The sequence below is a fragment of the Zea mays genome, chromosome 5 (assembly GCF_902167145.1).
Source record: "Zea mays cultivar B73 chromosome 5, Zm-B73-REFERENCE-NAM-5.0, whole genome shotgun sequence".
Lineage (NCBI taxonomy): Eukaryota > Viridiplantae > Streptophyta > Magnoliopsida > Poales > Poaceae > Zea > Zea mays.
Genome location: NC_050100.1, coordinates 151,133,754 through 151,156,620, shown reverse-complemented (window position 1 = coordinate 151,156,620; position 22,867 = coordinate 151,133,754). Strand labels below are relative to the sequence as shown.

General features: G+C 45.3%; 1 protein-coding gene across 1 annotated transcript; it reads right to left on the bottom strand.

Annotated features, from left to right (window-relative positions):
• Positions 1 to 18,126: 18,126 nt before the first annotated feature.
• Positions 18,127 to 20,275, bottom strand: LOC542741 (NOD26-like membrane intrinsic protein 1). The gene is made up of 4 exons (NM_001112251.1): positions 20,024 to 20,275; positions 19,416 to 19,838; positions 19,262 to 19,323; positions 18,127 to 18,534 (listed from the first exon to the last, which is right to left on the bottom strand). The coding sequence occupies exons 1-4, from the start codon at positions 20,156 to 20,158 to the stop codon at positions 18,306 to 18,308; spliced, it is 849 nt and encodes a 282-aa protein (NP_001105721.1). The 5' UTR covers positions 20,159 to 20,275; the 3' UTR covers positions 18,127 to 18,305.
• Positions 20,276 to 22,867: the final 2,592 nt, after the last annotated feature.

The window sequence follows — 22,867 nt, the reverse complement described above, 5'->3', positions numbered from 1 at the left end:
ACCATATGCATGGGGCGGAGAGGGGCCTCAATGAACTATGTGGCATGCTGAAAACAGCAGAGGGGGACATAAAGAAAAGCGCTGGCAGCAGCGGCCATGTGATGGCGGTCCAAAACAAACCCAACTTTAAGAAGAAGGGTAAATCTCAAAAGAAGAAGGGCAAGGCAAAGGATACAGTATCCAAGCCAAATCAAAAGCCCAAGGCTGGACCAGCTGCAGATGCAGAGTGCTTTTATTGCAAAGAACTTGGTCACTGGAAAAGGAATTGCAAGCAGTACTTGGCCTCTATTAAGGATCGCAGCGGTAAGGGTACAGCCGCAACAGGTACACTTGTTATTCACATTACAGAAATTTTTCTTGATGATTCTTATATTAATTCTTGGGTATTTGATACCGGATCGGTTGCCCATATTTGCAATTCGATGCAGGGAATGATAAGAACTAGAAGCATGAAAAGAGGAGAAGTTGATTTCCGGGTAGGCAATAATGCAAGAGTTGCTGCGTTGACCGTCGGGACGATGCAACTCCACCTCCCATCAGGATTTATTTTGGAGTTAAATAATTGTTATCTAGTTCCTAGTATGAGTCGAAACATTATGTCTCCTTCATGTTTGATGAAGGATGGTTATTCATTTGCGAGTGAAAACAATGGTTGTGTGATCTCTAAGAATGGCATGTTTGTGGCTTTTGCATCCATTATGAATGGGTTATTCATTTCAAATCTTGATGATGCACCTATCTGTAATATTAGTGCTAAAAGGCCTCGGCCTAATGATTTAAGTCCTACCTACATGTGGCACTGTCGTTTGGGTCATATAAGTGAGAATCGCATGAAGAAGCTTGATTCTGATGGGCTTTTAACTTCGTTTGATTTTGAATCATACGAGACATGTGAAGCTTGCTTACTTGGTAAGATGACCAAGGCGCCCTTCACGGGTTTACCGGAGAGGACGTTAGATTTATTGGAACTCATACATACTGATGTGTGCGGACCAATGAGTACGACAGCTAGGGGAGGATTCCAATACTTCATAACCTTCACTGATGATTTTAGTAGATATGGGTATGTCTACTTAATGAAACACAAGTCTGAATCCTTAGAAAAGTTCAAAGAGTTTCAGAATGAAGTAGAAAATCAGCGTGGCAAGAAAATTAAAGCACTGCGATCAGATCGTGGTGGTGAATATTTGAGTCATGAGTTTAGCAATTATCTAAAGAGTTGTGGAATTGTTCCACAGCTTACGCCGCCTGGAACGCCTCAGAGGAATGGCGTGTCTGAGCGACGTAATCGGACTTTATTGGATATGGTTCGATCAATGATGAGCCAGTCGGACCTACCTTTGTCGTTTTGGGGATACGCCCTAGAAACAGCAGCTTTCACACTAAATAGGGTACCGTCTAAGTCCGTAGTTAAGACACCATATGAGATGTGGACTGGGAAGACTCCCAGCTTGTCTTTTCTGAAGATTTGGGGTTGTGAGGTTTACGTCAAGCGACTACAGTCGGATAAACTCACTCCAAAATCGGACAAGTGCATGTTCGTGGGATATCCAAAGGAAACTTTAGGATATTACTTTTACCACCGGTCAGAGGGCAAAGTGTTTGTCGCCCGGAACGGTGTGTTCTTAGAGAAAGAGTTTCTCAAAAGAGAGAAAAGTAAACAAAAGGTGTATCTTGAAGAAGTTCAAGATGAGCCAGTGGGACAAGATTCAACAAGTGATGCTAATGTAGCAGAACAAGTTGAGACGTCTATGGCAAGAGAATCACCACCACAACCACGAAGGTCAGCAAGGCTTCGCGAGGCACGAGGAGAAGTGTTATTGTTGGGCAATGGGGAAGTGTTGTTGTTAGACAACGACGAACCTGCAACATATTCAGAAGCGATGATGGACCCAGATTCCGAGAAATGGCATGTCGCCATGAGATCCGAGATAGATTCCATGGGAGAAAATCAAGTTTGGAACTTGGTTGACCCGCCTGATGGTGTTAGACCTATAGAATGCAAATGGATCTATAAGAAGAAGAAAGACATGGATGGAAATGTTCACATCTATAAGGCTCGACTTGTTGCAAAGGGTTTTCGTCAAGTTCAAGGAGTTGACTATGACGAGACATTCTCGCCAGTAGCGATGCTTAAATCTATTCGGATCATTCTAGCTATTGCCGCATATTTCGATTATGAGATTTGGCAGATGGATGTCAAAACAGCTTTCCTTAATGGAAACCTAGATGAGGACGTGTATATGATACAGCCTGAGGGTTTTGTCGATCCGATCAATGCTGGAAAGATATGCAAACTTCAGAAATCCATTTATGGGTTGAAGCAAGCATCTCGGAGTTGGAACATTCGTTTTGATGAAGTGATCAAAGGGCTTGGTTTTCATTAGAATAAAGAAGAAGCTTGTGTTTACAAGAAGGAAAGTGGGAGCGCTGTTGTATTTCTGATCTTGTATGTGGATGACATATTATTGATTGGGAATGACATTCCTATGCTGGAGTCCGTCAAGGCTTCACTGAAAAAGAGTTTTTCTATGAAGGACTTAGGGGAAGCAGCATATATTTTGGGCATAAGGATCTATAGAGATAGGTCGAAGAGGCTTATAGGATTAAGTCAAGATACGTACATTGACAAGGTTTTGAAACGGTTCAACATGGAACAGTCCAAGAAAGGTTTCATACCTATGTCACATGGTAAACACCTTAGCCAGATGCAATGTCCTGCGACGGCTAATGAGCGGGAGCGCATGAGTAAGGTACCATACGCCTCAGCGATTGGATCAATCATGTATGCCATGATAAGTACACGCCCAGATGTTTCATACGCTATAAGTGCTACGAGTAGATACCAGGCTGATCCAGGTGAGGATCACTGGACAGCGGTAAAAGGCATTCTTAAGTACTTAAGAAGGACTAAAGATATGTTCCTGGTATATGGGGGTAAGGAGGAGCTCGTTGTAACTGGTTACACCGATGCTAGCTTCCAAACTGACCCAGACGAGTTAAAATCGCAATCAGGTTTTGTGTTCACAATAAATGGTGGTGCTGTTAGTTGGAAGAGTTCCAAACAGGAGACTGTGACTGATTCTACAACAGAAGCCGAGTACATTGCAGCTTCTGAATCTGCGAAGGAAGGTGTTTGGATAAGGAAGTTCCTCATCGAGCTTGGTGTGTTTCCTAATGCATCTAGCCCATTGAACCTCTACTGTGACAACAATGGGGCTATTGCGCAAGCTAAGGAGCCAAGGAACCACCAGAAAAACAAACACGTACTGCGGAAGTTTCACCTCATACGGGAATTCATTAGGCGGGGTGAGATAAAGATATGCAAAATACATACGGATTTGAATGTTGCTGATCCTTTGACAAAACCTCTTCCACAACCTAAGCATGAGGCACACGTGAGATCTATGGGTATTAGATATCTTCTAGATTAACTCTAGTGCAAGTGGGAGACTGTTAGAAATATGCCCTAGAGATAATCATAGAGATGAGCATATTTCTTTGTATCCATGATATATATATTTAATTGAATATCCATGGAAGGCACCTTGTATTGATTAGCAATTATGTGAATTGTTTGTGAGATTCTTTACTTATATGGTTATTCTAAATGATGTCCCTAGTCAGAGTCGATGACTAGCACATGTATTAGTTGATGACTACATTTCACAAGTCATGAACATGGAGATGTTAAACTAATAATGTGGGCGCATGTATGACATGAGGCTAGACCGACCCAACGTGAGATATTGTAATATAGTTCTCTTCTTGCAACATGAATACTGTATCCTTAGACCTGAAATTGTCGCATGTTCTCAAGATGTGAATTGACTTACTTAGGGACTATCAAACGCTATCCCGTAACTGGGTAGTTATAAAGGTAGTTTTGGGTTTGTCAGGAAGCATGCTGTGAGGCATGGTCAGTCAAGATGGAATTTGTCCCTCTCTTTGTGAGAGAGATATCTCTGGGCCCCTCGAGTGATTGGATCAAGAAATGCATGGTCGTGCTAGGGTTAAGAGTTAACCATTGAAAGGATTCCAATTCACAGTATCGAGAAAGAGAGGTCAGCTTAGAGCCAGACCAAATATCGTGAGACAAAGGGAACAGCATGTACGTAATGTCGCAATGGTTCGTCTGATATGATCTTTACGTACACATAGGAGTTGACATGTCTTGCTAGAGGCCGCTGTCAATTATTGGGCCAAGTAAGAGTACTCGGGCTATGTCTATTTGTACGTGAACCTATAGGGTCACACACTTAAGGGGAAGGAAGCCTAATTCGGATTAGATCCGAAATTAGACTGGGCTTTAGGGTTAATGATGGGCCTTGGCGTCAGAAGCCCACCATAACGCCTATATAATGAGGGGCGGGGGCGCGGTTAAGAGATAACCTAATTCGCCACCTGCGAACTAACAGCCGCCGCCCACCTCTCGCCCTCGCCAAGCCGCCGTCGCGAACCTAGCAGTTCGGTACGCGGCGCTTCCTCCCTGTACGTGTGGATACCTCGGAGGTGCTGCATCTGGAGCACTTGGACGAACCGTGCGAGGACGTGAAGGACGCCGGCGACTGCACGGCACTGCTCGACGCGTTCGTCTACATCGAGACGTCTTCCGCTGCTCTGCGCGTCTAGTGGTAATTCCATGACCTATAACCGCAGTAGTTCTTGGTATTATGGGGTTGAAAATTTTGTTTTGCGCTAGTGTAGCCTCCCCGTAATCCTACAGTAGGTGCCCCTGAACTACTTGACAAGTTCGGTATCTTTCCTTACCTTTCCAGGAACGTCTCACCCGTCTTGCAGACATTACAGAACATCGCAGATATAGAAATGCGGAAGCTTTTACATAAACTTACATTTATTTAGAAAGTAAGATCAAGTTACTTATTACAGACCAGAGCTATAAACGAGTGCTGAGTAGTATTGTTACACATACCAAGGGAAGTAAAAACTCCTCCTGATAACTATCAAACAAAAAGTCCTATATGGAGGACCACGTCCTCCCGCATCTTCATTCTTCTACTTCTTCATTTGATACCACCTTGGAGCAAAAAGCAACAAAACTTTGTCTCTTCCTCACCTAAAAACAACGAAGGGATAAACCCTGAGTATGGAATTACTCAGCAAGTCTTACCCGACTAAGGAAAAGACTCTCAAGGGTATGCTGGATAAATAGGAGTCAAGGAGAGGCTTTAGCAAAAATCAAATTATACTTTTGCAGAAATAGCTTACTAAAGTGAGTCCTTACTTTCAATATTTTAACGCCAGATTATATATCAATAGACTATGTTTGCATCTAGTCTAATTTCATCATCTCATCAATGCAACATCCTTTTTATTCATAATGTTCACATCCTGACTTAGGTTTAGACAAGTGACCAAGTCTTCATAACCGCGAAGGTACGGCGATCTGAATCGATTATACTCAGCTGAGGATCTCCAATCACACGACATATGTAGCACTTAACCCTTGCATATGTCAACCCGCCACCGGGGTTCTTAAGACCAGATCAGGTTCACGCAAACCGAGAGCACAGATACACCACCGTCCAGCCTCTTGCCATGGAGGGTACATGCTACTCTCGCCACCGCTCCACACCCATTTCGTGTTATCTTATTCTGGCCTTAGTCTGCCCGAGGCAAGGCTTACCCATGACGAGGCATGTGACCAGTTAAAGGGTCCTCGGTCAGCACACCTACATACGCATCAATCCTTAATCAACCTGGGTAGAACATCACCTGTTCCTAACCCAAGTCCCGATTTACGTATTTCCACCCTTAGGATTGTTTGTGTTCCTTAGGATGAAAAGAGCATCACAGGGAACTTTTGTAGTAAGATCCCACCATGCTCCAAATGAAAATATAATCTTGCAGGTAGAAGCCATCTTTCCTCAGGATAACCCCTGAGCAAGGCCTTAACGCAAAAGACAACCTCTATCCATAAGATCTAAGTAGGGCTAAGCATTTTTGTAAATCATATTTTGATACTTCACCAGAAGTATCTATAAAGGTATGGATTTCAAGGAAGGCAATGCATCAAAGGGGTTTCAAGCAACTCCTATAAACCTAATGCACATTTCACTAGACTTAAAGTGTGCGAAAATTATTTAAAAACACAAGGAAGGGGTTGCATGCACCGGGGCTTGCCTTCGTTCGTAGGTGAGTCAGGCTCGGACTCGCAGATGTCGAAGTAGAGCCAAGTCCCTGTCTGAGATTCCAAAGGTGGTGGTGTCTTCTCTTGAGTCACCTCACTCTCTTCTTCGTTTTCTAAATATAACCATATAGGCATATATATATAAGAATGAATGCCATGTAATGCTCATGAGAGTGCAAAGATAATAAAGATTTATTAACTAAGTCTTGAATACAACTCTCCTTCATGGAACTCCGAGAACTTAGGGTTTCCGGAGTCAGTAAAGGAGTTCAAAGGACAGGGGTAGGGGTTTTAGGTTCTAAGTATCAAACAAGGTCCAAATCAATTCAAACTCTACCCAAGGCTTCTAAATATTGTTTTAAGTTCATATAAAAAGTTTGGGCATTTTTGGACTTATCATCTATTTTCTAAAAATCCATAACTAATACTTTTAACTACTTTAAATGCCCTAAAATTTCTTATTTCCACTAAAAATCACAAAACTATTTTTATTAAATTCTAGGGAAAATAACAAGCCTAGGAAAATTGGTTTTACAATTTTAGGATTTTTCTACATTTTTTTATAATTGTTTTGGCTCTGGAAATAAAAGAAAAAGGAAAACCAGTGAATAATACTGGGCCGAATCCAGCCTAGGACGACCCACTACCAGCAGAATTGCGCGCGCCCGCGCCCGCGCTGACAGACTTGCATGGAGGCCTTTGGACTAACAACTAAACCGAAATAGGTCCTCGGCTATTTTCTCAGTGTCACTGACAAATTGCGATTACACCCCTGTACTTCTATCTCTTCTCCGAAGGGGTCCAAATCGGCGGCGCGCACGCAGATCGTCCCGGACGTGGTCCGTACCGGCCATGGCCGGCGATGACTGCTCGGAATAACTAACGGAGAGGCTTCACCGGCCTACGAAGGCCTCGGAACACACACCAATTTGACCCGAACACCCCGAGAACGACCGGTCCACGTGCACGGCGGAAACCGAGCACGGGAATACAGGTTCCCGCCAAACCATGGTCGATCAAAGCAAACGGGCGCCACCATGAGCTTCGCAAGCATATAGAGGCATGGAAACGACACTTGACTTGAATAGGAACTCACCAGCGTGGCCCAGCCACGGGCGGCTGTTCTTCGCGATGCGGTAGACCAGTTTGGGGGAAATCAGCGTTACGGCGGCTCTGGGTGACATTGGGGGCGGGGATTGAGGCTACACGGTCGTAAGAGACTGTAGTTTCACCGTGCACCATCAATTTGGGAAGAGGTGGAGAAGGCCGTGTGAATTTCTGGTTGTACCCAAGCTTGTTTGAAGAACAGCAAGCACCTCGCCGAGGACCCAATGGCTATTTATAGTCGTGGCGGTCCGGCGATCACTTCGCGGCCACGGACAGCATCACAAGCGCATGCCGACCTCGTCGGTAGGAGGTACAGTGCGGGAGATGGAGGCATGGGCGACACCGCGGCAAGATTCAATGGTCACGGTGGCCGCCGGTGAAGTCTCCGGCTGGACTCAGGGAACGGTGCCACGTATGCGTCGTTTAACTCCGACTCTATCCATTTCCTATCGCGCACGAACCCGGACGGCGGCGGCACGGATTTTAGCACAAAGAGGTCTCCGGCGGTGAACATTTTGCGCTGGCGGTCTGATCTGCGCGAGCACTGTACCATGGCCAACTCCATCAGACAGCCTGACAGAGCATTTTGGAGCTTCATTTTCTTCCAGATTCAAATGGCAACTCTACTAAAGCTCTGCAGCAAAATTGTAGAGCTATAAACCAGTTACAACATTGCTATATTGTACAGCCACAAAAAGTCAAGGGAGCCTGCCTGAAATTAAGCTTGAAGTTCTTGTCAGTTCACTGTTAGTCTGAAAATTCAGACCCAGTAACCTAACAGCCCAACTTCAGCCTTATTTATCTCTAGATTCTTTTTAACAACTATGCTTACACTCTTAAGCAAAGTTGTTCTCCTATGATTGAGCTACAACTTTGATGTGGTGCCCTAGGGCAAAATCCCTAGAACATGAAAGATACAAGGGTTCAAAGTTGAAGAAAACACACCGATTTCAGACTTAGGCTCTATAGTGCTTATGAGGTGATTTTTGCAATTTGGTCCAAAACTTAGGGTTTGGCTTGCAAATTCACATATTTGTGACCCAATTTATTTAAGATACTTATTTAACTTAGTTTTTGCACTTTAGTCCAAAAGTGGACTAATTTTGCACATAAGTCCCTAGGGTTTGGTTTTAGGGTTTTTCCAGGGTTCCAATTAGGGTTTCTGGTATCCCAGGGGTATAAATGTGATTCCACTTTATTTTTGGGGACATTTATGACTATTTCCCTAAAGCCTTTAGGTTTTCCCAACTTGGGTTAAGTTTTACCCCTTTAATCCCTATTTAGGGTTAAGTTTCCTATCCAGGGTTCTATTTGCAAAAACACTAAAACAATACAACTTGTTTGAAATTTTTGCCTAGTGAATGCACTCTAGGTGTATCAAACATATGCAATGCCAATGCTTATGATGTCATGCTCATGTTTTAGTTACAGTAACACCAGGGGTGTTACAGGGCCCACACATGGGCGCTCTATAGCTGCATCATCGAACTGTCCGGTGTGCACCGGACAGTCAGGCAACGGTCAGATCCAACAGTCGACTGCTGCAGACTCCAACGGACGGCTGACGTGGCAGGCACCGGACAGTGAACAGTGCCCAGTCCGGTGCGCACAGGACTGTCCGGTGTGCCCGTCGATAAAAAGTTGTTGCTTTCTATCCAACGGATAGAAATGGTGTTGGGGCCTATAAATACCACCCCAATCGGCCATTTCAAGGGGTGGGTGCCCAAGCAACAACCAAGGCATATTGTAGACATTTCCAAGTGCTCATACACCCAAGTGCTTAATAGAATCACTCGGTGATTAGCGTAGGCGCTTTGCAAAGTGCTTAGGTTAGTTAGACCGCTTTAGCACTTGCTCTAAGTGAATTCTAATAAGTTGAGTGAGTTTAGATAAACCACAGAACCCCTCGTCTCTTGTGTGAGCCATTGTAATTGTACCGAGTGGGGCGAGAGTCTTGCGAGACCATGACAACCGAGTTTGTGTCACGGCCGCCACCGTGTACCGGAGAGAACGAGGCCCGTGGTGTTTTCGGCCGGAAGCTCGATAGTGGAGACGGCGGGGAGCGTCCGAGAGGAGCCGGAAGCGGAGCACCACTTGCGCGTGGAGAAGGCTCGCGGCTCTCTAAGGAGTTACTCGACCGAGGTGCTTGGCCCTCGCGTGGGCTTCCCTTTGCATAGGGGCACCAACGAGGATTAGTCGGAACCTTACGTGGTTCTGGATAGCTCGGTAAAAATATCGGTGTCATCCACAAGAGTTTGTGTCAGTACTTTGCTCGTTAGCTTCCGCATTTATATTAAGCATTTAAGTTTCAATCTTGTCTTTATACTTAGATTGTTTAGGATTGAAACTTAGCCATTGCGGTAGAGATAGCAACACTTAGACAAAACCTCGTTTGCACATTCTATTTTGATAAACTGTATAGGTTTTGCTCTAGGGATTTATTTGTGGCCTAGTTTAGAGAAAGTTTTAGAAGTCCTAACTCACCCCCTCTTAGGCATCAATCGTTTCCTTCAATTGATATCAAAGGCCGGTTTGACTCATTTGAAATGCTTTAGCTTCACCGCTAAAAGAGTCGACGCTTTTTAGAGAAAGGGGATGGATACCCATAGGCCACCACACTTCGACGGCACTAACTTCCCATATTTTAGTGCTAGAATGGCATGTTACCTAGAGGTCGTTGATTAGGTATTTGGCGAGTCACTCGTGATGGGATGAAACCGCCCAAGAATCCCGATAAACCCACCACGAGTGAGGAAAAATAAATTCACTTAAATGCTAGAGTCAAAAATTGCTTGTACGAATCTCTTAGCATGGATATTTTCAATCAAGTTTTTACATTAAAAACTGCTAATGAGATTTGGCTAAAATTGCATGAGCTCCATGACGGCACATTCAGTGTCCATGAGCAAAAACATTCCTAGTCTTAAATGAGTATAATTCTTTTGCTATGAAAGATAGTGAGCTTGTTAGAGACATGTATTCTCATTTGAATCTAATCATCAATGAGCTCAGTTCTATTGGCATTAATAAGCTAGGTGATGTGGACATTGAGGAAGATTATCTCCCTACTACCACAACAAAGATATGGGAGCATTGTTGTTCACTTATTCTCAAATGATGTGAATTAAGAACAAGGCAACACAATTGTTAAAGATTAAGGACCTTCGTCCTTCGAAGCATTATCTCTTTTTGGATATAATGATCTTCAGACAAAGGTCATGAAGGACACACCTTCATCATTCATAAGAATAAGAATCCATAGAGATAATATATGTAATCCATTCATTCATATATGTATTTCATGATATACATATGAACATTAATAGAACTTATATTATATTGATACCTTTGGCTTGTTTGAAGGTGTTGACGCGAGAGCGATTACAATCTAGCGTGAACAATGGTACTGTTCACCTATTTATAGGCACGGGATGCAGGCCGGGTAAAAATACATTTATGACCTTAATACTTGTTCATAATTGTAGCCTAAATCATTGGGGATTAGCTAGTCTTTTCCTCCCCGGCTCGGCATTATGCTTGATCTTCGTCACCGCTTTAAACCGAAGCTATTACTCTTAGACCATAACTTCGGCATTCATTGTTATCATTCTCGGGCTATACCTTCGGCGGAGGATAAAACTTCCATCATGAACCGAAGCTCCCTGTAATAATCAATATTATGCTAGAAGCAAATGGTTAGTCATGTTTTTATTGGACCTTCGGAAGAGGAAGGCCCCCAACAGTAGCCGCTCGCAGTATTAATTTGTTTCTTTGTAATAAATTCAGACTGTGATACGAACGAAGGCCTTTAGCCGAAGGTCCGAAAAACGCCTTCCCTTCGCTAGAATAGCAAATCGTTCTGAATTATGGGACCCACCGACCAGTGAAGCTCTGAGTATCAGCTTACTCCCAAAGCTTTAATTAAAGTGAGAGTTTTTATTTGGGCTATGAGGAGCCAAGGGCTAGAGCCAGATGCTAGGTGCTTCTGTAATATTCATGAATTACCTTACCAAATGAAGGAAACTAGGAAGGAGCAGTACCATAACAACTTCAGGTGCTACAACTTCGTGCCCCGCTCTGATGCAATATATCACGTGCCAACATTTCAGAAGAAATGGCCGAGCTCTTGGATGAAATAATGGTTCTATGTGAAGAATGATCTGAGTGAGAGGGAAGATGTGAGGGCATTATTCAGCGTCCCATATGATCACGCTTCGGCATTAGAAGGTCGTCAGTTGCAATTGGGAAAGAAGTGCAAGCGTGTTCAATGGCTTTCAGCACCATGTGCACTTACATCGGTACCAGGGATTTGGTACAAGAGCATATTGCCTATGAAGTGTGGCCACTGGTGAATGCCTGGGAAATGCCGAAGGAAACTGTTGTCGGCTCCAGCGAAGGTGGTCTGGTTTACTTAAGGTATACCTATCATTTCAGAAGTGAGTTTGATGAGCCGAATGACGATTGGCTTGAGGCTGTGGAGGCTACCAGTGATGAGCTGTTGGGAGCCTACACGAAGGCAGAGGACGAAGCCATGACCATTGCCTTCGGTGCTCAAGGAAAAAAGAGCCTGAACAGAGTTTTTGATGTGTTCGGGTTTATTTATCCTGACTATTGTTTTCCTACTCGAAAACAAGGAGGGAAGAGAAAAATTGCCGCTTCGATCTCTAACAGTGCACCGAAGCCGAAGAGAGCTAAGGTCCTGAGTCATAGGCCAAAGCTACATTCTCTAGAAAATACGACTATAGCGCCTACGACAGAGAAGTTGAAGTTTGTTGAAAGTGCCGAAGTTATCCCCTTAACTTCGGAAACAATTCCTGCTGTGCCAGTCGAAGTTAGTGTCGATCCCGTAAAAGAGCCGGGACCAAAGAAAACAATAGAAGAACAGCCAAAACTGATGAGTCCCATAGCTGAGGCAGGGTTACTGAAGCTATCAACTACTGCAACAATGACTCCTAGAAAGAGGAGAATGGCCAGCGTTTTAGATGTTGTTTTACAATCCTCTAAGTAGCCCGCTCCTGCTACTACTTAAGTTTCTGATGATAAAATTGAAGATGCAATGGAAGTAGCCGCTGCAAGCACTTCTCCTGTTCATGTTGAAGCGGGGCCTTCGGGGGCTGCGCCAGTAGAGCTGGTGAAAGAAAATCTGCCAGAAAAGCCCATGTCACCTACTCCCGATGCACCTTCACAGGGTGATTTGAGCTATATTGTTCAACATGCTTCAGGAAAGCAACTATCAACAGAGCAACTTGCCGAAACGCAACATTATGCTAAGGAGCTGAAATACCCCTGTGGGTCTTTGGTATACGAAGGAGACGGCGAAGATGATTTCCTTTACTGTCTGCCAGCCAGTAAGGAGATTAATGTTTGTCGTGAGATGATGGACAAAATTGGTTATTCAAAGCTTGAGCTTGGTCTGTCTGCAGTGACGAAGGACCAACTTGCAGATAGCCTCGCCTAAAACAGCTTGAAGGTTTGTATACTTTGGCTTCACATTTGGTAATTTTTGTTATGGTGAACTATTTTTGTGGTAATTCTTATCGTTATTATTTGTACATTCTTTTTTTGCCAGGGTTTAATTCTAAGTAAAGCTTTAAAAGCTCAAAAAGATGTAGAAGATGAGAGCCACCAGATAGCAATTGGAAACCTTCGTTCGGAGGTTATAACTTTAAGAAACGAAGCTCTTGGGAAGGATAGAATCCTGCTCTCTCTGGTGGAAAGGTTAAAATCTAGTGAAGCCAGGCTTTCTAGCATTTCTGAAGCAGAGCAAATGATGAAGGGGCTTGAAGAGAGGCAATTGAAAGATGTAAAGAGCATTGCTGACTTGGAGTAATTTAAAGATGCAAAGCGCATTACTCAAGTGGAATTGCATAGATCTGAAGTTCAAAAATTAGAAAAGAAACATGCCGAAGTAATTGAAAATTTCAATGTGGAACAAACGAAACATGAGATATCTTATCTGGAACGATTGAGGGTGCAAAAAATGTTGAGGAGCTTCGCCAAGCTAAAGAGGAATGCTTCAATGTTGCTTTGGAATGTGCTAATAATTTGAAGAATAGTTTTGCTAAGGTTGGCGCATTCTCCTCGGAGCAGAACTTTATCTGTGGTGATCCTGATGGGGTTATCCGTTGGATTAGCGATGAAGTCGAAGCTTTTGAGGAGATTCTCGGTGATAGAGGGGACTTCTACGCCTTTGTCAACACCCGCGGAGCTGTATCGGTCCTTGAGAAGGTCGGCTGCGAACATGCCAAGGCTGTGGTTCAGCCAAGGTTCTCAATTTTAGCCAACGACATTAAAAACCCTTCGGCCGAAGCCTCTACACTAAGTGGAAAGTTTTACAGCAAAGTATGGCTGAAGGGCGGCCGAGATATAGCTGACGAAGCTATCAGAAAAAACAAAAAGGAGTCTCATGATGCCTTGGAAGAGAGGATGCTTCGCATGCGGGGAGAAGGGCCACTTTAGGGACAATTGTCCAACTATGGCTGAACCCACAAAAGGGAGGAGCAAGGACAAGGCGCTTACAAGTGTCAAAACTTGGGATGACTCTTCAAGCGAAGATGAACCTCCAAGGACGCACAACCACCAATCCTCATCATGATCATCACGGTCATCACACAAGTGCCTTATGGCAAGAGGTAAAATGAGTATTCCATCCTCTAGTGATGATAGCAGTAGTGATGATGAAGGTGAGGGAAAGCCCTCCATAGATGAGCTTGCAGAAGCTGTTAAATTTTTCCAGCATGTTTGCACTACGCAAAAGGCTCAACTTAAAACATTTTTCCAGCGGAGGTTGCGGCTCTCTCCCTATATCCACTCTCCGGCGCAAGGAGCAAGCCAGGCAGCCAGCAAGGCACGGCGGGTCGGCGACAAGCGAGAGCAGACAAACCACTGTGGACCACCTGACCGGAACCAGAAGGCAACCAGGCAAGGCACGGCAGCAAGGCAAGCCACTGCGGACCAGCAAGGCAAGGTAATTTATCCATGAATTTTTATTGCATAGTTTGGACTACGGTCGACGTGAATTGGATTGTTGTAGTCTATGGAGAACTAGATTGCGGACTGTTGCAGTCTTTGGAGAATTTGGACTTTTAAGCCTGAAGTCTGAACTATAGTTTGTTGTTGTGATTCAGTGGCACTTGGACACTTGGTGGCTGTCATTGGCACCCTGATAGGCAGCACCGCAGCAGGCTGAATGCCTTGCACTTTTGTATCTTGTAGTCGTTTAGTACTCAAAACATTAGTAGTAGTAGGTACTTAGGTAGTACCTGTCTGCTATGGGCTATGGCTTAGTCGCTAAGTGGTTGTGTCCCTGTGGAGTGTAGATATGTGATTCTACTGTCTGGATGGGAACTGTATATTTTTTATATATGATTCTAGTGTTCTCGCATGTGCTTTTATATATTTCGGGTAAATTGGGTATACCTGAACCTGAAATTGTGGGTACCCGAAATTACGGGTTGTGGGTTTTAAGAGCTATGATCGGGTACCAGTTTCTATTACCCGAACTACCCGACCCAAACTAATCGGGTAACCCGAACGCCTAGTCCTAGCACTGGTGGCTGACCGGACTGTCCGGTGTGCCACGAATAGTGCAACACAATAATAACTAGTTTTGGGTGATTGGGCTATTTATACCCCTTTCACCAACCATATTGAATGTCTTGCTTCCCCAACAACCTAGTATTCATTGCATTGAGCTTGCAAGTCCATATTGCATAGTGAGGTGATTAGTGAAATCATAATCTCACATTAGGACCTCATTAGTGCAAGTGAGAGCCACCTAGAACACACACCATATGCATTAGGCTTCTCTCGGTAAAATGAAAGTCTATGGCTTATTACTCTTGGTAATCGGCATCACCCGCCAGTGAAAATCGATTTTCACTGGCGGTCGACGTAATAAAACCGCTAGTGCAAGTCGCGGCATTTTTCGCGCAAAATTCGCGTGCTACGCGGTTGTTAGTAATCGAACCGTAGACCTCACCCTCGCGCGTACCCTCCACTACCACTCCGTCTATGACATACCTTGTGTCTAGTTTGTAGTTGTTTTCTCCACATATTACAACCATTTGAGTATAAATTGCTTATTTGAGACCCTAAACGGATTCAAATAAAAAAGTTGTCAACTACAAAGATAAATAACTTTTGAAGTTCTACAACTTTTATTTTGACACTTTTTTCATCCGAGGTAGTTTGCAAAATTTGAATTTTAAATTTGACATACTTAGATTCAATTTTTGAGAACCGAAATGAGTTCAAATAAAAAAGTTGTCAACTACAAAGTTTCATAACTTTTAGAGATCTACAACTTTTATTTTGGTGGTTTTGTCATACGAGGTCGTTTGAAAAACTCGAAAAATTAAGGATAAAAATGATTTGTAGTGGCGGTTCCTTAAGAAAACCGCCACTAGAAATCGTATTTCTACTGGCGGTTCCTTAAGAAAACCGCCACTACAAATCATGGATTTCTACTGGCGGTTTTCTTAAGGAACCGCCACTAGAAATACGATTTCTAGTGGCGATTTTCTTAAGGAACCGCCACTAGAAATAGCACAGTCGGTGGATAACCGGATCCGTCTGTAAAAATATATGGGTGCCGCAGGCTTTGAGCTCTTTTCTACTAGTGGAGTATGGTGATCACCCCGAAAGATTTGTTGGTGACACGACTCAAGTTTGTTCGCGGCCGTGAGAGATACACCGCGCTTGAGAGATAAAGGATCATCTCATAGTGAGCACTTGGTCCTTGTGAGGATTAAGGGGGCTATACCCTTGCGCGGGTGCTCCAACGAGAACTAGTGGAGAGTGCCAACTCTCTGAGACCTCAGGAAAAATTCGAAGGAGTTTCTTTGCCCTTTGCTTTACATTTCATAATTCCTTTGAGCAATTTACTTTGAGTATTTTTCATTCATAGTAGTTACCATGATGACTTAGAGCTTGTTTAGCATCTCCTAGCTTTTGTGATCTAACTAAGTAGTTGGGTGAAGTTGGGCTCTTGTTTAGGATTTAATCTTTTGCAAGAAATTTATAAAAGCCTAATTCATTCTCCTCTTGGGCATCGTGATCCTTTCAGCAGCGAACACGTACAACTTTGTAGTATCAAGGTATGAAGCAGCAGGTATACTAGAAGTGATATTAGCAGAGGCATAAGAGAATGGATGGAGATGCAAGAAAATAACAAGACAATAATAATTGGTACTTTATATGTCAGATCTTTATATGTCATAGCTCTAACCAATATAAAGTTGTTTAGCTGTCAGCTGATAGTCTGGTACCAAGAGCTATGTACATTTGCCATTTGCCTTCGTTTCTCCGCTTGGGCCCTCTCCAGTCTGGACTTTTCCATCAGTAGCCAAATTTCGGTACACTATTGATTACTGTCTAAAAGATTATTTTGGCATCATATGTACATAATATTTTAGTTTATAATCTATTTGTCAGGTCTGTTAGTACATAATGTGTCTTCCATCAGGCTGTCCTCATCTGTTAATACATAGTCCTTTTTATGTAATAGCTTGCCTTATGTCTGCGTATCCTATTACTTGTAGATTAATATTAATATATGAATGATGAGGAAGAGGATGAAGCATTTGTTGTGCAAGACATCGAGGTCATATGCTGAGGAGATTTGGTTCTATGCCATCGCCTCAAACGAGTACTAGTCAATTAGGTGATGAAGTGCCATGAAAACTTTTCGTGATATAGTATTGAAGATGCTTTATTTGCTAAAAAAACTAAAGGTGTGTTTGGTTGAGAAGAGAGAGGAGAATTGAATGATTCCATTTCTGTAATGTTTGGTTTCTAACGGAAGAGGAGTGCAGTGGCTCTGCAGTCTATATATGGCAAATATTTGGAATGCTCCTGCTCCACCAAAACGATCAAATATGAGCGCTCTTACAGATGTGAGCGCTCTCCTTTCTCTTCTCCCCTTCACACTTGTATGGCTCTCCAACCAAACAATGAATGGAACGGCTTCGTTATATTCTACTCTTCAACCAAACAAAAAATAGAGCGGCTTTGTTCTACTTGCCAAACATAAAATGAAATGGTTCCATTTTCAGAAATTGGAATGGAGCCGCTCCATTCTACACTTGTCGGGTGCCACTCTCGGCGAACTACGACACTCGGCACAGACAACCTTTGCCAAGTGCAAAACACTCGTCATATAACAACGCTCGGCAAAGGTTGTTTTCCCGAGCGTGAAGCTCTCAGCGAAACAAGATGCTCAGTAAAGAAGACGGCGTTTATAGATGATGACCGTTAACTATGCTGAGCGTTCGTCGTTGACACTCGGCAAATAAGCTTCTTTGCCGAGTGTTCCAACTTTGTCCAGTAGTGACAATTGGCTCTCCAACCAAATGCACCCTAACATTGTTGTTGTAGCATGTTTCTATTTTATTAGAAATATATAATTTGATATTATGTGAATTCGTAATGACTTCAAATTTACATATCAATGATCTTTCATGGCGAAAATAGTAATGTGAAACGCGAATACGTATATGTTATTGTTGCCCTTGCGATCGAACACCATCGGTTCATCCATCCATCCAAATCATGTTTATTTGTTTATATTTTACTGTATATAGTCGTCTAATACCTAACTACCTACACCGGATGCTTATCTATTTTTTGGGGTCGGTCTTGCTCAGTTAATTCTCTCTTCCATTTCAGTCTTCTTCGACGCACGCGTGTGTGTCATAGACTGGAGGGATGGAACTCTGTATGTGTCATATGATGAGAGACAAGACAACAAAGAGGCTAAGCACAGTGATGCGTATGATCTCGCCAACACATTAAAATTGAGTTAACAAAACATGCGGCAACAGGTTAAGCACGTTCACGGGGTAGAGCGACGTTGCCCAGGGTCGAAGGCAGGCACAGTACGTTTTCCATCCACACACAAACCATACCTCTTCTTTCATATGTTTTCCATCCACACACAAACGCACACGCACGCAGGAATTATATATCTATATCCTCTCACGTACTGACACGACGACACGGGTGAATATATAGTTTTGTAGGCTAAATTACCGGCCATGGAGATCCATCAGGCGGAGGCGGCGGAGTTCATCCTGCTCGTGCTCTTGAGGAAAGACGTGCTCTTGGTGATCTCGCGGAGGGGCTTGTTGGTGAAGCGGATGAGGTTGTAGGCCCACGCCCCGGCCACGGCCCCCACCACCGGCCCCACCACGTACACCCAGATGGACGTGTACTCCCCGCTCACCAGCGCCGGGCCCACGCTCCGGGCCGGGTTCATCGACGCGCCGGAGACGGGCCTGCTTGTTGGCACAGCACAAAGCAACGGGCCGTCAGCTAGCAAAAGCTCGTGTTTGTTTCTTTGTTTTCGTTCTTTTTTCCACCTCTGAAGAAAGTTGCAGGTCTAAGCACCCAAAAAAAAGAGAGAGAGATGTACTAGCACAATAAAAAAAGTTAATTTTAGGACTGTTGTCATTACTAATAACAAGTAAGTATATATATGGTGTTCACATTATCTCTGCAGTTTTCTGCAAACACACTTTAAAAGCTGGAAGGACAGTGGAGTGGAGTGGTATTACGTTCATATTAATGTCATTGCACCGGTGTCTCACCAACCACACTTTAAAAGCTCATTTTTCCCTGCCCTACTCTACTCATGTGACGGTCTTTATGGCTCCATAAAACCCTGCTCGGCAGACAGATCGAGACACATCGTCCACAACGCAAAGCCCCACTATAAAAAATATCTATATTCTAATTCTCTCTTTTGGTTTTTGACTTGACTTGTTGGGTAAATACTCTAGCTAGGCAGTTTGTCGTCACTTTTGTGCACGCATTGTGAATGAAAAGTAAAACAAAAATAATCTTGAAAGTTATTCTTGTGACGACGACAACCCTGCTGGCTGCTCCTTATAATTTGTAGTAGTACTTATTATAATTTGTACTACTTAAATTTTGTACAAAATATGTATATTCCAGGCAATGAGCACGTCACGAAGAGTAAGTATATATATCGTAAGTACTCACCCGGCAATGAGCACGTTAAGCAGGATGGTTGCGCCCACGGCCAGCCCAGCCAGCTCCCCGATCTGCAAATATATATGCACAGTACGTACGGGTTGAACGACCGGAAAAGAAAGAAACAAACAAACAAACAAACAAAATGGCAACAACGACTTACTGCTCTGTTGTCCGTGGCGACGCCGGAGATGACGAACATGAGGTAGAATGTGGTGATGATCTCGATGACGAGCGACTGCACCTCGGAGCCCGTGGGCAGCGTGCCGGGGAAGTGCTCGTGCCGGCCGCCGAACATGAGGCGCAGCGTCCCGGAGGCGAGCGTGGCGCCCAGCATCTGCGCCAGCACGTACGCCGGCAGCTGCCGCCACGGGAACCGCCCGCTGGTGGCGAAGGCCAGGGTCACCGCCGGGTTGAAGTGCGCGCCGGAGATGTGGCCCACGGCGTACACCATCACCATCACCGCTAGCCCCCACACGATCGCCACGCCCGGGAACGTGATCTGCCCGTTCTTGCTCGCGTTGATCGTCACCGCGCCGCACCCCGCGAACATCAGGAAGTAGGTGCCGAAGATCTCCGCGATGATCTGCAAATGCAGTGAGCAGCACAAAACTCCATAATTTGACCGAGACATGATGAATAACGTTGATGTTGAGAGAGAGAGAGAGAGAGAGAGAGAGTATTAAGCGGACGGGGGAAGAGCCGAAGAACACGGCAGACGAGAGAGAGATCTCGGCCAGTGCCTTTTGATCTCTCACAGCACCACCGTACCTTCTGGATAAATGGGACGGAGACGACCATGGCGGCGCAGCCCTGGTCAGCGAACTCCTCCTTCCTGCCCTCCTCCAAGGCCCTCTGGTCGACGTGGCCTCCGTTCGTCTGGGAGTGGTCTCCGCCTCCGGCCATCGTCTCAGCGAGGCAGCAGCTGTCTCTTCTGCGTCTCTCCCTGTACCCTGGGAGGCTGGCTGCTCAGATGGGAAGCGCGGTAATCAGCACGGGGCCAGTGATCTATCTGATGATCTGATTGGAGTGCAGAGGTAGAGAGCAGGCGGCGATGGGGGGTTGGCCGATGACCCGGCCGCCTATTTATTGCCGCCAAGCCCCGGCCCAGCCCACTCCTCGTCGCTATCGCTTTCCTTGCCGTTTCGATTGACCGGCCTTCTCCTTTAATTTTTACTACCACTATTCTACTAGTGCTAATTTAGGAGCATTATTATTGTACCCAGAGATTACCGCTGAGAGTCCATTTATATTGCTAGGGGTTGGACGACTTATTAAAATATGGATCAACGACCGTGGTACAAGGGTTTCAAATGACGAACTTATCACAGGTAGTATAAGCTTGGCAGCTGCACGATTTAATTAATTTATTTATTTATTTTGCTCGTGAGTATATATGCACTTGAGTTCAAAATAATAATAAAACTACCACAGATATATACGAGCTCAAGTGTAGGAGTACACGTACGTAGTAATGTTTTTTCTTTTGGGAGACACACAATGTCACATGGCGTACGAGAAGATTAGATGCCTCCCATAATAATTACGCACCACTTTAATTTCGGCCATTGAATTGCCAATCGGTCGGACAGTTGAGACAGCTGGAAAAAATGGTGAGACGATGGTTCAATAATTTTTTTTTAAAAAAAAAATCGTTGTTGTATGCAGCAAGTACTGCCCCGGTGGTTCAACAAATAATCGTTGTTGTCGCCGTGTCGCGGGCTTAAGATTGCAGGGTTTTTTTATAAAAAGATAAAAACATCGACAGGCAATTCAATTTGTTGCGTCAGTTCTGCGAGTGGGGTCGATGAGCATGCATGCATGCATGCCGCAGCAACACATTATGGCGCGCCAACGAACAGTGCTGGCCGTCTTTAATAAGTTTGCATGCTCGCTACAACTACAATACGTCAGACGTTGTGGATGGAACTTGGAAGACAGTAATGGAGTACCACTCGATCGCCACCAGAACACACCACACAAATGACCATCTAGTCACCTCTTATTTTGCTTCATTCAGTCTACTGGTCGATACTGACCCTTCTCAAGCGTCGCCAAATTTAAGGGGTACGGTCGCAGGATGACCAAGAGCCAAGAAAACCTTGGTGATGGCCCTTGCTTGGTATGCCTTCTTGGTGACTCTTACCAAGTGTCACCTATTACAATTCTATAACACGATGATTATTATTCCGGATTCATTAAGTAATCCCCCCCCTTAATTTTGTTGCTGTCACACTAGCTACTTTTCAAATTCTTGGGTAAAGGTTGCAATGGGCACCATTCCTTTCTCATTTCTAACACACACTCATTTCTAACACACACGTGAGTGCAAGCGAACTTTACTCACTGTTTTGTTAATTCTTTGAATTCTTAGTGGGTATCAATACTGTCGGCGTTTCGACCCCGGGGGGTCCCCGGACTGACGAGTAAATTGTCGCTGCGTGCCCCAGCCCAGATGGGTCGGCGCGAGACGGAGCGCGATGGGGGGAAAACCGGAGGGAGACAGGCGTAAAAGGGGAAACCCGCGGCCTTCGTGTTTGTCCCGCGCCCAGGTCGGGTGCGCTTGCAGTAGGGGGTTACAAGCGTCCACGCGGGAGGGAGCGAGAGGCTTATGCGCGCGCCGTCCCGTCCTTCCCCGCGTGGCCAACCCTCTGTAAGAGGGCCCTGGACCTTCCTTTTATAGGCGTAAGGAGAGGGTCCAGGTGTACAATAGGAGATGTAGCAATGTGCTAACGTGTCTAGCAGAGAAGAGCTAGTGCCCTAAGTACATGCCGTCGTGGCAGCCGGAGAGGTTTTGGCACCCTGTTCGTTTGATGTCGTGGCCATCGGAGGAGCGCTAGAGCCTTACGGAAGGACAGCTGTCGGGGCTATCGAGTCCTTGCTGACGTCTCCTTGCTTCCGTAAGGGGGCTGAGAGCCGTCGTCGTCATGGAGCACGCGGGGCGCCATCATTATTTGTTTTACCGGGGCGAGCCAGATGGGACGCCGGTCTTGTTCCCCGTAGCCAGAGCTAGCTAGGGGTAGGGTAATGATGGCCCCTCCTGTGACGTGGTCGGTCCGAGCCCTGGGTAGGGCGAGGCGGAGGCTCCTCCGAGGTCGAGGTCGAGTCTGTCTTCCGAGGTCGAGGTCGAGTCCGAGCCCTAGGGTCGGGCGAGGCGGAGACCGTCGTCTTCCGGGGCCGAGGCCGAGTCCGAGCCCTGGGGTCGGGCGAGGCGGAGTTCGTCGTCTTCCGGGGCCGAGTCCGAGCCCTGGGGTCGGGCGAGGCGGGGTTTCCTATGGCGCCCGAGGCCGGACTTGGCTGCTGTCAGCCTCACTCTGTCGAGTGGCACAGCAGTCGGAGCAGCGCAGGCGGCGCTGTCCTCTTGTCAGGCCGGTCAGTGGAGCGGCGAAGTGACTGCGGTCACTTCGGCTCTGTCGACTGAAGGGCGCGCGTCAGGATAGGGTGTCAGGCCATCCTTGCATTAAATGCTCCTGCGATACGGTCGGTCGTCGTGGCGATTTGGCCAAGGTTGCTTCTTGGCGAAGACTGGGCCTCGGGCGAGCCGAAGGTGTGTCCGTTGCTTGAGGGGGCCCTCGGGCGAGACGCAAATCCTCCGGGGTCGGCTGCCCTTGCCCG

Excerpts from the sequence above, each read along its gene's own strand:
- LOC542741 (NM_001112251.1), bottom strand. The coding sequence starts at position 20,158 with ATGGCCGGAGGCGGAGACCACTCCCAGACGAACGGAGGCCACGTCGAC. Across the intron at positions 19,324-19,415 it reads TCGCCACGGACAACAGAGCA|ATCGGGGAGCTGGCTGGGCT; the intron begins GTAAGTCGTTGT and ends ATATATTTGCAG. Across the intron at positions 18,535-19,261 it reads CTTAACGTGCTCATTGCCGG|GCCCGTCTCCGGCGCGTCGA; the intron begins GTGAGTACTTAC and ends GCCAACAAGCAG.